Consider the following 12,191-nt stretch of genomic DNA (forward strand, 5'->3'; position numbering starts at 1 on the left):
AACTCTTGAAAAAAGGAATATAATTTAAAATCTTAACCTTCGTTTGACTTTTCTGAAATCAAATTACCCGTATTCCAATTATCATGCAACATTTTTTTATTAGCAACAACCTCATTGGACTTTATGCCCATTGTAGTACAGTTGAGCCTTAATATAATTGATACTCTGTGGGCCAAGAAAAAATATTGTTGTAGACCAAGGGTGCCAAACTCAATCTGGCTGTGTGTGTGGGCCATTTATTTTAAAATTATCTATCAAGTTGGCCACCAATTGTTAAAAATTAGAAATTAAAATTTTGTTAAATAGCAATTAAAAATGCAATTGATAATTAAAATTGATTTAAAAACGTTTGAAAATTTTTTCAACAGGTATCAAAGGGAAGTGCAATTATAATAAATGAATGAACCATAAAACTAATTCTAATTACCTACCAATCAAGATTTTTATTTATCAACCGTTGACAGACAAATAATTGGGTATATTCTCTTCAGGATGTCTTTTGAGCTAATCTAATTCCCACTTAAACTTAACAACACATTGACAAAAACATTGAATGTCATGAATCAATTGAAAATGCTAGATATCACACTCCTGTCTTCTCATTATGAAATCATGCATCTTAACGTGCGTTTCATTTCTAGAACTACCTTTTTTAAAAGTAGGAACAAAATGTTTATTTAGAACTTTATAACAGGACAACCAATATATTTCTTTATAATGAGATAGCCAATCAAATTTGTTAAAGATGTTATTAATTTATATGATCTTTATTATTATAACAAGTCGCGGAATGACAACAGGATGGCATTCCAATGTCAGCTCGATTGTTATGGTAACTCAGGGCTGAGCTGGATGTTGATCATTAAAGTGTCAGTTGTAGTCTCATTCATAATCGATGTTGTCGCATCACTAAACAAAATTCACTCTCCAAGTCTTTAAAAATTGCAAGAATGAGCATTGCTTGACTTGCTGATGTTGACTGCTTGACTTCTGAATTAGGCGAAGTTCAAAGTGTTTGTCAAAAGCTTGAGAATGCTGCTGCTCATTTCCAGCTCTTTACACTTAGCATTGAAGGATCTGACACACCTCACTTCCGCATCCCCAGGAGATATTTTGACTTTTTGTAGCAAAGGACCTGCTTATAAATGATGCAATGGTGAAAAATTGCAGTTCAGAAATTCCCTTAATGCATTTGTTTTTCAATTTTGCAGTAAGTTTTGAAGCAAAATTTATATTTTGGGAAGTCATTGCTGGTGTACCACTCTTCCTCACTGATAAGAGTTTGTTTAAATGAAGTTGATAATTTTCCCGAGTCTATAATTTAACACATATTGTCGTGGTGTCTGAAATATCTTCCCCTTCTGTGATTTCGTGAATAGAAAACATTTCTAAAAATTCTTAAGTGATATATTGACATCGCAAGCTTGAAGAGACAGTCATTTGAGCCATGTCTTGAACACCCAAAATTTCATTGGGAGCTATTGAAAAACAATGTACATTTGAGGATATTACTTCCAAGCAAATCACCACCAATTACTGTACTCTTTTGACCACAATACATCTCGGTATAAAAAATATGAAATGTTTGCACATATTTAAGATAATATCGCAGTAGATAATTAATTATCTAAAACAATTGGGGACTAGGGGTGTTTGGATAACTGATCATTCACGGAAAAAAATTACACTAATGTCATAGGAACAATATGAAACAAAGAAACAGTAATATTGAACACAAAACAGTCCATATTTTGTCTCCCTTGTCCTACAAATAACACTGAAAATTGAGTAGCCTAGTTTGACAAGTTCAAAATGGCCATTAATGTAGGCCAGCGGTTCTTAACCTATGGGGACAGGACCCAAACTTGGATTGCCAGAGCTTCCGAGATGGGTCATACGAATGCACTTATAGACAGGGCTCTTGAGCAATGGGTCATGACCCTAGCTTGATTCCCAGGGGCTTCTGAAATGGGTGGCACCAATATATTTACAGTCAGGGATTCTTGAGCTATGGGTCTTGACCCAAATTTGATTAGCAGACACTTCCAGGATCACTTGTTAAAATCCAGACAGCCATGGATTCTTGAGCTACAGGTCACAGACCAAACTTGATTCACATATGTTTCAGAGATTGATCGTACAATCCTACTTCCAGATAGGGATTTCTGAGCTATGGGTCAAAACTCAAAATTTCATTTGCATAGGTTTTAGAGATAGGTCATACAAACCCACTTAAAACTAGGGATTCTTGAACTATGGGTCACAACCCAAACTTGATTCATAGCAGCTTCCTAGATGAGTCAGATAAATCCCCAAACAGACCTGTTATAAATTGACTTATTGCATAACTGGTTTCAATAATTTTCAAAACCAAAAAAAAAAATTGTCCCATGGGTCACGACCGAAAAACTTTCAGAACCCCTGATGTAGGCCTACAGTTTAGAAGAAAAGTCCAAAATTTTCTTTTGCTTCACTTAAACCACTAGCAGCCACTAGAAAGAACTTTTAGTCACACAAATTTGAATTTGTCGAATGAAATGCTTTCGGTTAACCAATGTTTTGGTTGATCAGTGTTCGGATAATCGATGCTCTACTAGACATTTTCTACAGCATTTATCACCTATTTTTTAACCAAGAAAAGCAACAGTTTTTGGATTTTTTTGTGAACATATAGCTGATTTCACATACGTAGCTACTCTCATTACCGATTCATTGGATTTATATTTTTTTAACATAAATGCTTCATACGTTTAATTAAAAAAAATATATTAATTTTTTTTTCAATTAATAAAAATTGTTTTTGGATGTTGTTGGGACGTCTCGTCAGCGAGTTTGACACCCCTGTTGTAGAGGGATTGTTATATTGAGAGGCAGAAGTTTGACATTATAGTATAGACTTTTCCAACATGATTTGAAAAAATATTATAGTAGAGCAATTTATCGTTACACTTCACTGTATTTGTATTATTCAAGTGTATACCTCCTTTCATTAAAGGAAGAATTTATTTTTACCTTTTGAACAGCATGAAATATTTATCTTTTGAAAACTACTCATGAACAATATTATCTTGTAATTGCATGTAGCTTGACAGAGAGAACAAAATTTTAGGCTCAAGTTTTCTTCAACATACGACATAAAAATAACCAAGGGGGAAAGAGCCAATTCTTAAATTATTTCTTGTAACTTATGGAGATTTTCTTTATCAAAAATTAGAAACAAAATCAACTAGATGTTGCTGCTGATCAATTGCTATCATGGAAATATGTGAAATGAAATAGCTTCTTATATATTTACCACTATAAGTAACTTTCTCCAGACTAGCCATTGACAACATGTAAATTATTTATAAAAAACATTGTTAACAACTTCAGAAGTTGTTAGGATATCTAAGAGGCTATGAATTAGTAAAACTGTTACTATAGATAAATATGAATTTGTGCATGCTAAATTGGTATGCTGAAACATTTTATTCTGCCAGGAAAATGGTGAAAGTAAAATAACTGGTCGCACTCCTCTTCTAATATAGATTAAAGAAAGAATACTAAGAACAATATGGATCATTATTATCTTGAACCGTGGAGGACTCTAGAAGATTTTCCAAAAACACTTATAAGTATAACAGACAAGGTTTCTAAACATCTCTCAGCAATGAGTGCAGTCAACTATTTTACTTTCACAAATAGTCAATGGAAAAAAAATATGTATACAGAACCTGTAATGAGGACGATGACCAGTACCATCTATTAAACTTGTATCAGCTTCTTTTCGTACATGAAGATAGAACGTGACGATACTCTCAATAACTGAATGATTGAGGGCAAGAGCAGATAAATAAGATTCAATAATGATAATCAGGTCATTTCTATCTTCCAACTCATCCATGAAAAATTCAGTAAACCTTTGTGGACAAGAAGAAATGAAGAAATATCAGCCTAAATAACTTTAAAGAGATATTTTTCGGTCACATGTGAAAATTTTTTTCAAGAACTTTTTTTATTCAAAAGAAAAGAAATATTATGCGTTTGACTTATTAAATTGAGCATGTGATGAAATTTGTGACAAAATTAAAAAAACTTATATGCATTTTTACAAATGATAAGATGTATGTTTGATTCAATTTATACAGTACAAATTTGTATAAACATGTTTTAGAAAAACTGACCTATTCCTGATTCCAGCCGGCAAATCTTTTTTCCCAACATCTGTTGCAGGATTCATGCATGCAAAAAGTCGAAAATTTTCATGTTTTTTCACAAAGTCATCATCACTAAAATAAATGGAAATGAGAATTAATTCCTACAATGCAGGATATTTTTTGACATATTGTACAAAAAAAATAAACAGTAAGCATCGCAAAATAAACACTTGCTTCAAAGGTACTATCACACAGTTAGAATATTTTTTAAAGTTAAAAACAAGGATCTTAGACATTTTCTGTCACAAGCATTATTCAACATTATGCCCTACTCCCGCCTAGCCTACAATACCAATTTTTTTTCTGGAATTTAAAAAATATTTTATTTTGCCTAATAAAAACCTTGTTCAAATGATGTGTTATTGCGAGTAAAATGAAGGGGAAATAAATTAAGATGATTTCGGCATGAATGAATGAACACCAGGATATGCTACCAGATATGTATCCCATTGCAGAGATCTCTTCCAATCCAGCTTTGTGGCAGAATCTGAATCTACGAATCAGTGCTGCCATCTATATTTCAAATTGTGAGTAATGAATATAATAGTGATTGAATATAGTACTGTTAGACTGTTTTAGCAAAAAGTAATACAGTATATAGATCCTGTTTACGACATCGTTGGGTTTATACAATTGAGACTTATGAAGTGGCGAGCTTCTTAACCAGAAACGGTTTTCCTAGGAGGGAAATTAGGTCTCTAGAAATAAAATATTTTTAATGAGAGAAAATGTCTTTTCATCAGCAAGGACTTAAGCAGGATTCACTGTATATAGACTTCCTTAAAATAACACCTCTAAATTAATACCTTTCTTTAGAAAAATCAAATACAGTGAAACTACTAAGTGACAATACTCAAGGGACTAGGGAAGATTATAAAGACATTTTCGTTATAGATGGAATATATGAACTTCATGGAAAGTACATAGGGATCAGAGTAATATCGTTATATAGAACTTTTCACTGTACTGATTTCAACTTTTACAAGAACAAAAATATTACCAACCCCTTTTCTATAAGATACAAATTTCTTTCACTGCTTTCCAAAACCCCAGCAAGACATTGGAGTGTTTCTGCTTCAGCCAAGTTGATTTCATCCAATAAAATCCATTCACCTTGTTTCATGGCTTTAACGAGAGCACCCTAAAACCAAAAATTCAAAAGAAAAAAACAAAGTACAAGATAGTGGATTGGTTATCATAAGTGGATTGTTTGAAATATTCTCATATTATAAATATACATTACTGAGAATTCTGACAAACTGGAGCAACAATTACAATCAGACTGGTATTAAGAAATAAGAACCAAATTCAATCAGAATGAAATTGAAATTTAGATACTATTTATAACAATCAAATAAACACATTAGAAAAAAAATTATGTTCATTGAAAAACTCACCTCAATAAAAGAGAAAGCAAGAGGGTTGTTGGAATGTTTTAGCTGCTGCTCTTGTTTATAAACTCTATCTTTTAGTGCTTTCCATCGTATCAGTAATTTCTTCTCCACATCAGGCAAGAAATTTCCTGTCAAAAATGCATTTAAAAAATTGAAAAACAATAAACATATACAAATATTTATATTATTAAAAAATGAACAATATATAAAAGCTCAAACACACAAATGAACTTAAAATCACTTACTTTTCTGAAATCGCTTGATTGCTGAAGTTATAGTGTGCTTCATCAAAGTGAATAGCATAGGCCACATTTTGTTGCGATAGCATTTCTGCAATTGAAAAATTAGATGTACATATATTGCTGACAAATGTGTGAAGCTTATATGACTGTTACTTTAAATTTTTTCACATTGCATATCAATTCATCAATGATATAATTCATATAATCTTGTATTGCCAATATCATTTTCTATCTGGGGAAAAACTACCAGACACATTTACACTGAGAGTGCACCAAACTAATGGATGGCTCCCATACTTGTCTAGGTCATCATGAATACACTTCCACCACAACCTTCTGAGCATACACACTTGGCTGCATTTCAGTCTTAGAACATATACATACATGAAAATGGTAGGTAATAGAAATTTAAATCCTTCCCAAATGAGCATGGTTGCAGGTATCAGAGTTGAGTGAATCAATAGCAAAAAGACAGCAGTACTTGTTTGGTTTAGCTGTTCACGTGTAATAAAAGTATACACAATATTACAGGAAACAGTATAATCACGTCAGAGAAACTAAGGTGCAAGGATACATGATAAGCGACACTACCATGTCAGTATCAATAACATGTATTGGAAAAAGACATTTTCAATACCATTTTCAACACTAGCTCAAAAATTATGACAGCAATACAACAATGGACCTTCTGAGCTAAACATGGACCAATATAGTATTATGACCAACAGTTGCAAATTTGATTTTTAAATCAATGATTGAGTATTCAGTGTATATGTTGAATTTTTTTTTTAATTCAGCTACTTTCTACACCTAAAACCTATCATTAAATTAAAATGATCCATATTCAAATTTTTAACATGCTCAACAATTATATTTCACCGAGTAAAGTTCCTTCTCCACATTATCTTCAATTAAAATAGCCATATCCCTCTATAAGTAAAGACCGCTAAACAAGTGGAAGGCTGATTGCGATATAGTCTGTTGAGCCGGGACAAACCCCATCTTATCAATTTTTCTGCATATATATTTACCATACATAATCAATATAGATAGCCCCCCCCCTCCTCCCCCGCGAAAGTTAATTTTTAGTTTACTCATATGATTTCACGAGAATTCAGTAATCACAGGTGATCTGTCTGACACCTCAAATTATCAATACTCTACTGCAGATCAAAAAATTTTAATTCACTAGTGCACTAGCAAGACATGCATAAAATTAATTTATCAACAATTTCAAGAGATACACATAGTTTTTTATACAATAATTAAGGGCTTGACAAGTGCCAGATCACCATGGCGACTAAAAAATTGATAGGGGTGCCTAAAATTTTCATTGTATGATTACTAACTCCGGCAAAAGAAATATATTTGGCCCTTAAAATATTTGGTCCGCCTAGAGTTTTTCTTGATTTGTTAATCCCTGCAATAATTATGAACAGAAGGATACTGCATGTTTCCTAAATTAGCAGAAGCAATACAGAAATTACTTGAAATGGAGAAAAAATTTTTTTACCAATATGTGTCCAAGAAACTTTTCGTTTTGCTTCTCTGAAAATGTTACTATGAAAAGTTGCTGATATTCTTCTTTCAGGGGTGCTATAATTAACTTCATATCAACAGGCTTGTAACTATGCAGAAAAATAAAAATTACACATACCAAATTAACCCAACTTTTTAAAAATACTAACATATACATGAAAGATACACATGTATCATTGTTTAACATATGTTTGAATATATATAGTTTCTGTGTAACTATGTTACTTTATTCTAGCAAAAGATTTATCATGGAGAAATCAGAAGAAAAAAAAAATCTTTTATAGAAATTTGTGTATTTTAAATATAAGAGCACATTATCTGATTTCTGTTTCCTGTTTTTTTTTTCAGCCTTTCATTACAATTTCTTCAGGTCACACTACATTCCCTACATCAGTGGTTCCCAAACTTTTAGATGCGTAATCCCTTTTTGACCAAACAATTCATCAACGACCCCCTACATAAGCTGACCCTGTATCCCAGTTTTCTGGGATATTCTGATTTTTTGCCAGTACATGTGCTGTCCCATAAACTCTTTTGTGAATGCTTGTTTCGGTTTTAACTAAGCAATAATGACTTTTAATATTCAATTTTTTTAACATATATTTATTTTGTTTTTTCATGTACTTAGTGTTCCTAATACAAGATGAAAGGATGAAAGTGTAGCAAGGTGTATGCTTCTTGATTTTTGTATACAGGGTAATTAAGAAAGAATCAGCTAATTCTAAATGATTCTACACTTGAAATCAACCATCAAAAATTAATAAAAAAAACATAAGACATTTTCCCCCAAATATTCACATATATATTGATTATCACTTTTTTTTTTAATTTTAACGAAATACATGTGCACCATTTTGGGTGGTTCTCTCTAAATTAACTCAGCTGATTGAAGGTATTTTTGAGTTTTGACATTTTTAAAATTAAAAATAAATTTCTATTTTGACATTTAGTTTAGAGACTCTCGCGAGACCGACCCCCCCCCCCCCCCCTTTTAGGAAAACACTGCCCAACATCAACAGCAAATCAGTATTGAGTCAACTGATGAACAATTGTTTCTAACTGCCTCACTCATCAATCAATAGTGGTCACAACAAATAATAACACAATAAAAGATGACCATGATGTGCAGGGCTTTAAAAATCAAAAAAAAATTCCATCCTCCTTTCCATTTCCTCATCAAGTTTTTGAGGAATGATGACTAGACTGTGAATGCAGACAAAATTCTAAGTACAGTGAGGCAACACAATTCTATAGTAACAATAATTGCAAAACAAGAGAGAAGGTTATGAGCACCCATACATTCAGACAACCTTAGGTGCCACCTAGAAGAGAAGCTATTACTAGAGCTACTCATTGAAGAACAAATTTCAGCAAACTTTGGGTACAATTTTTTTCATGACTGTTAAAATTCTTTTCCTATGAATGCCAGCCCCTATTCATTTCATGGTGAACTATTGCCAGTATGCAATACATGCTGGTTAAATACTACTCAACCTTACACATCCAACAGGATCACACAGCTGCACTGGTTAAAGACTGGGATTTTTACATTTACAGTGGCAGATGACGTAAATAAAAAAAACGCAAGTTGAGGTAAACTTTTTTGAATGGTAATACCCCACCCTCTTCTTGAAGTCAAGAAAAGTAAAAATTTGCAGATTTCTTTTATTCAAAAATTTGCCTTTTTTTGGTGCAACTCTCTGGAAAACATCTCTCTCTACTAATGTTACAGGAAGCGTTTTATAGCTGTGTTCAAAATTCATCTAATAAAAAAAATAATTTTTAGGATGAGACGATGTAAATGCAGGGAGACATAAGTCTGGATATTACTGTATTAGTAACTTCTCTATTATCCATGTAATAAATTTTTTTGAATGACAAAGAAATGGAATCCTTATCTACTCATTTTATTTTTTTCCTTAAATATCGAAAACAGTTGGTCAGGGAAGGAATCACAGAAATCTGAAAATAAATAGGAAACAAAAAAGAAAACAATTTACTGTATTCAATAAAAGAACTTACCCTCCAAGAAGATCAACACTATCACTTTGCTGATTCATATTAATGACGGACAATTTGTTATCTATTTCAAAAAAAGAAAATATACAAAATTTTTAAGACAAAATTTGATGCAATGCATCTGAAAAACAAGTAAATCATACCGTGATCAGCAAATATTTATTTTTATAAGACACTCTTCAACCAATTGATACAGAAATAACAAAGAAATGCACATTACATGTATTATATCAATTTAGGTAATGATGAATATGAGTGAAATTAAACAGATATAAGTGGTTTATTGTTATTGAAGTTGAATGTGGTGGATTAACATATATAGTGCATTAAGCAAATGCTTCTCAAATTTTAGGTAAATATATTACAATGAAAAAAATATTGTTTTATAGAGCCAATAGGACCTACGAGATGGAAATTATTGTGTATACACACTATAGTAACATAATAAGATCACTTACATCATCAAATAAGAAACCTAATTTTTTTTTAAGGCTGCTTTAAGTTAAGAATTGGTTTGAAGAACACCAGATACGAGAGGTTCTACTGTACTTACTACAAAAACATTTTTTTTTTAAACCTCTTTCACATTCTGGGTTCAATCAATGAATTACAAAGCGAATAAAATCTAACTGCACTAACTTCAAATCAGTGACACTCACTCGTTAAATGTGCAAGATATTGCACAATAGATGTTTTACCAGCACCAGTTTCTCCAACAAGAAGCACAGGTTCATTTTGAAACATGGAAACAGCAACTTTTTCCAACAAATAAACAGCTTGGCGGGTGTGGGCAAATGCAATGCGTTGTTTCCTAAAATTATATAAAAAATACAAAAAATTAAGCACATGCATAAATAAGAGGGTTGGTATACAGTTCAAAATCAATAATTTCAAATCTATATTCCTACATAAAAACTTACAATAACATAATTATGTATTTTTAAAAAGTATAGGTCAAAGTTTTCATATACCAGAGCAACTGGGCCGAATTAAGAAGCTTGAATCAGAGAAATAATTACAAAAAGCATATACAATTATTAAAAATGCAGGAATTCCAATAAAAATGTAGTTTAAAAAAATATAGAGAAGTTTGTTTCAAAATATTTTACTGTATTTGCAAGGGTTTATTTCTTTATGGTGGTAGCACTGCTGGTACTACAGTCAACACTTTTTATAACCCCCCCCCCACCCCCGTAAAGTAAAACATATAATTTTGAACTGAACAAGAACATTTGCAGATAATCTTCAGATATTAAAATAGATGCAATTATTAAAATGTGAACACTTGAGTATAGGCTTATAAAGGATAGTGAATTCTTATATAATGCTCATTATAATGTTCAATGCAATGCCACATTATGCATAAAAGATAATAAAATGCTCCCACATTACACATATAAAAAAATTAAGCTGTAGCTCTTCATAATATGGTAGAAGTATGAAAATACCTCTCGAAAGTTGGAAGTACAGGTTTGACAGAAAGTGTAATCCTTCCTATTCCAATTGAGCCTTTTGAGTTTGTGTCTGAAATTTCTGGCTTGTATTTCATACAATAATGTTCAACCTAAAGAAAAAGTTCACATAACAAATTCATTTGTTAATAAAAAAATCATGCATAGATCTTGTTTTATTGCTTCAAGATCATGAGTTTTTCATTATACCATTTCTAGAACAAATTAAACTTGCACAACAACACATATTATGTTCTTATTTTGTTTTTTTATAAAAAACAAAAAACAATATAATGTTGGAAATGTAAGAGGTAAATGTTATTCATTTACTATAAATATTAAACATTTCACATAACACATTTTAATGAGAGTTCAAATTGAAAAACAGTAAGACTTGAATGGAAAATCTTTGGATAGTTGTTTAGTAATTTCAATTTGAGGATCATACAAGTTCTCTTGAAATGGTACGAAAGATTAAGAAAAAATACCTTGGACTGACTCAAACCAAATTCTGCACCAATTAATGTAGCTGCTTGTAATCTCAGATGAAGGTCTGGAAGGCTGTCACAAAAGCTGTCTAAAGCATTCAGAAAAACAATTGCAAAAGTCTCTTCAGATTTTGGTCTGTGATCTAAATCTTTCGCTATTCTGTCACAAAATTTGAAAAGATCCCTGCAGATAGAACAATTTACATTTTAGAATTTGGTATAAATTTGTTTTCTTGCATGTGAAACTAAAAATAACATCAGTTTAAACAAACATATTATACAACCTATTAATTTTCAATTTAGTAGTAGAAAACAATGTTTCCATTGCTTTAATTATTGTAGTAAGTTTGATTTATTATGCAAGGCCCACATACAGTAATACCCTAACTTGCGATACAAGTTGCACAATTTTATATGAACTATGCTCATTTCTGAAATTCAAGCATAATCACAGGATTAGTGCTGAGATGGTAGGAATTACTGAATGATAACTAAGTAAGAATTGCTTTATTTGATCAGAAATCCCTGATGAAACTACACTGATTTTTGAGAATTTTATGAAGATGAAACTTTGCTGTACATTTAGAAATAGAATACCAAGGCTTGTATGGTAACTGCTATTTTTGCAGAAGTAACAATTGAGTACCCGAAGTCCAATGTCGTTGCCAGTCCTAAGAAAAATATTGTTCAATGTAACCTTCGTCAATGGCACAATGGACTGGACCTCTTAATTTCAGCCCGCCACTTCCACCACATACCAACTCCGGAAATATTGCTATACTGCAATTAACAAGTAGAGTTGGAAATGAAGGCGCCATTTACCAGTGGTAATGATGATTGATGATCCCTTGGTTCAAACATG

At 31.7% G+C, this 12,191-nt stretch overlaps 1 protein-coding gene across 1 annotated transcript in view; it reads right to left on the reverse strand.

The window, feature by feature from the left end:
* LOC149083093 (midasin) overlaps positions 1-12,191 on the reverse strand; it is a 376,364-nt gene that overhangs the window by 334,826 nt on the left and 29,347 nt on the right. The window contains exons 11-20 of the mRNA XM_089236227.1: positions 11,330-11,513; positions 10,839-10,954; positions 10,050-10,201; positions 9,394-9,454; positions 7,346-7,460; positions 5,836-5,920; positions 5,594-5,718; positions 5,201-5,337; positions 4,164-4,268; positions 3,714-3,899 (exon numbers count right to left, since the gene is read on the reverse strand). Coding sequence (XP_089092353.1) covers positions 3,714-3,899; positions 4,164-4,268; positions 5,201-5,337; positions 5,594-5,718; positions 5,836-5,920; positions 7,346-7,460; positions 9,394-9,454; positions 10,050-10,201; positions 10,839-10,954; positions 11,330-11,513 — 1,266 coding nt within the window. The remainder of the gene's footprint in view (positions 1-3,713; positions 3,900-4,163; positions 4,269-5,200; positions 5,338-5,593; positions 5,719-5,835; positions 5,921-7,345; positions 7,461-9,393; positions 9,455-10,049; positions 10,202-10,838; positions 10,955-11,329; positions 11,514-12,191) is intronic.

Source organism: Pholcus phalangioides, unplaced genomic scaffold (assembly GCF_987345545.1).
Source record: "Pholcus phalangioides strain wild (caught in Gottingen) unplaced genomic scaffold, Ppha-v1.0 ptg000009l_1, whole genome shotgun sequence".
In the NCBI taxonomy this organism is placed as follows: domain Eukaryota; kingdom Metazoa; phylum Arthropoda; class Arachnida; order Araneae; family Pholcidae; genus Pholcus; species Pholcus phalangioides.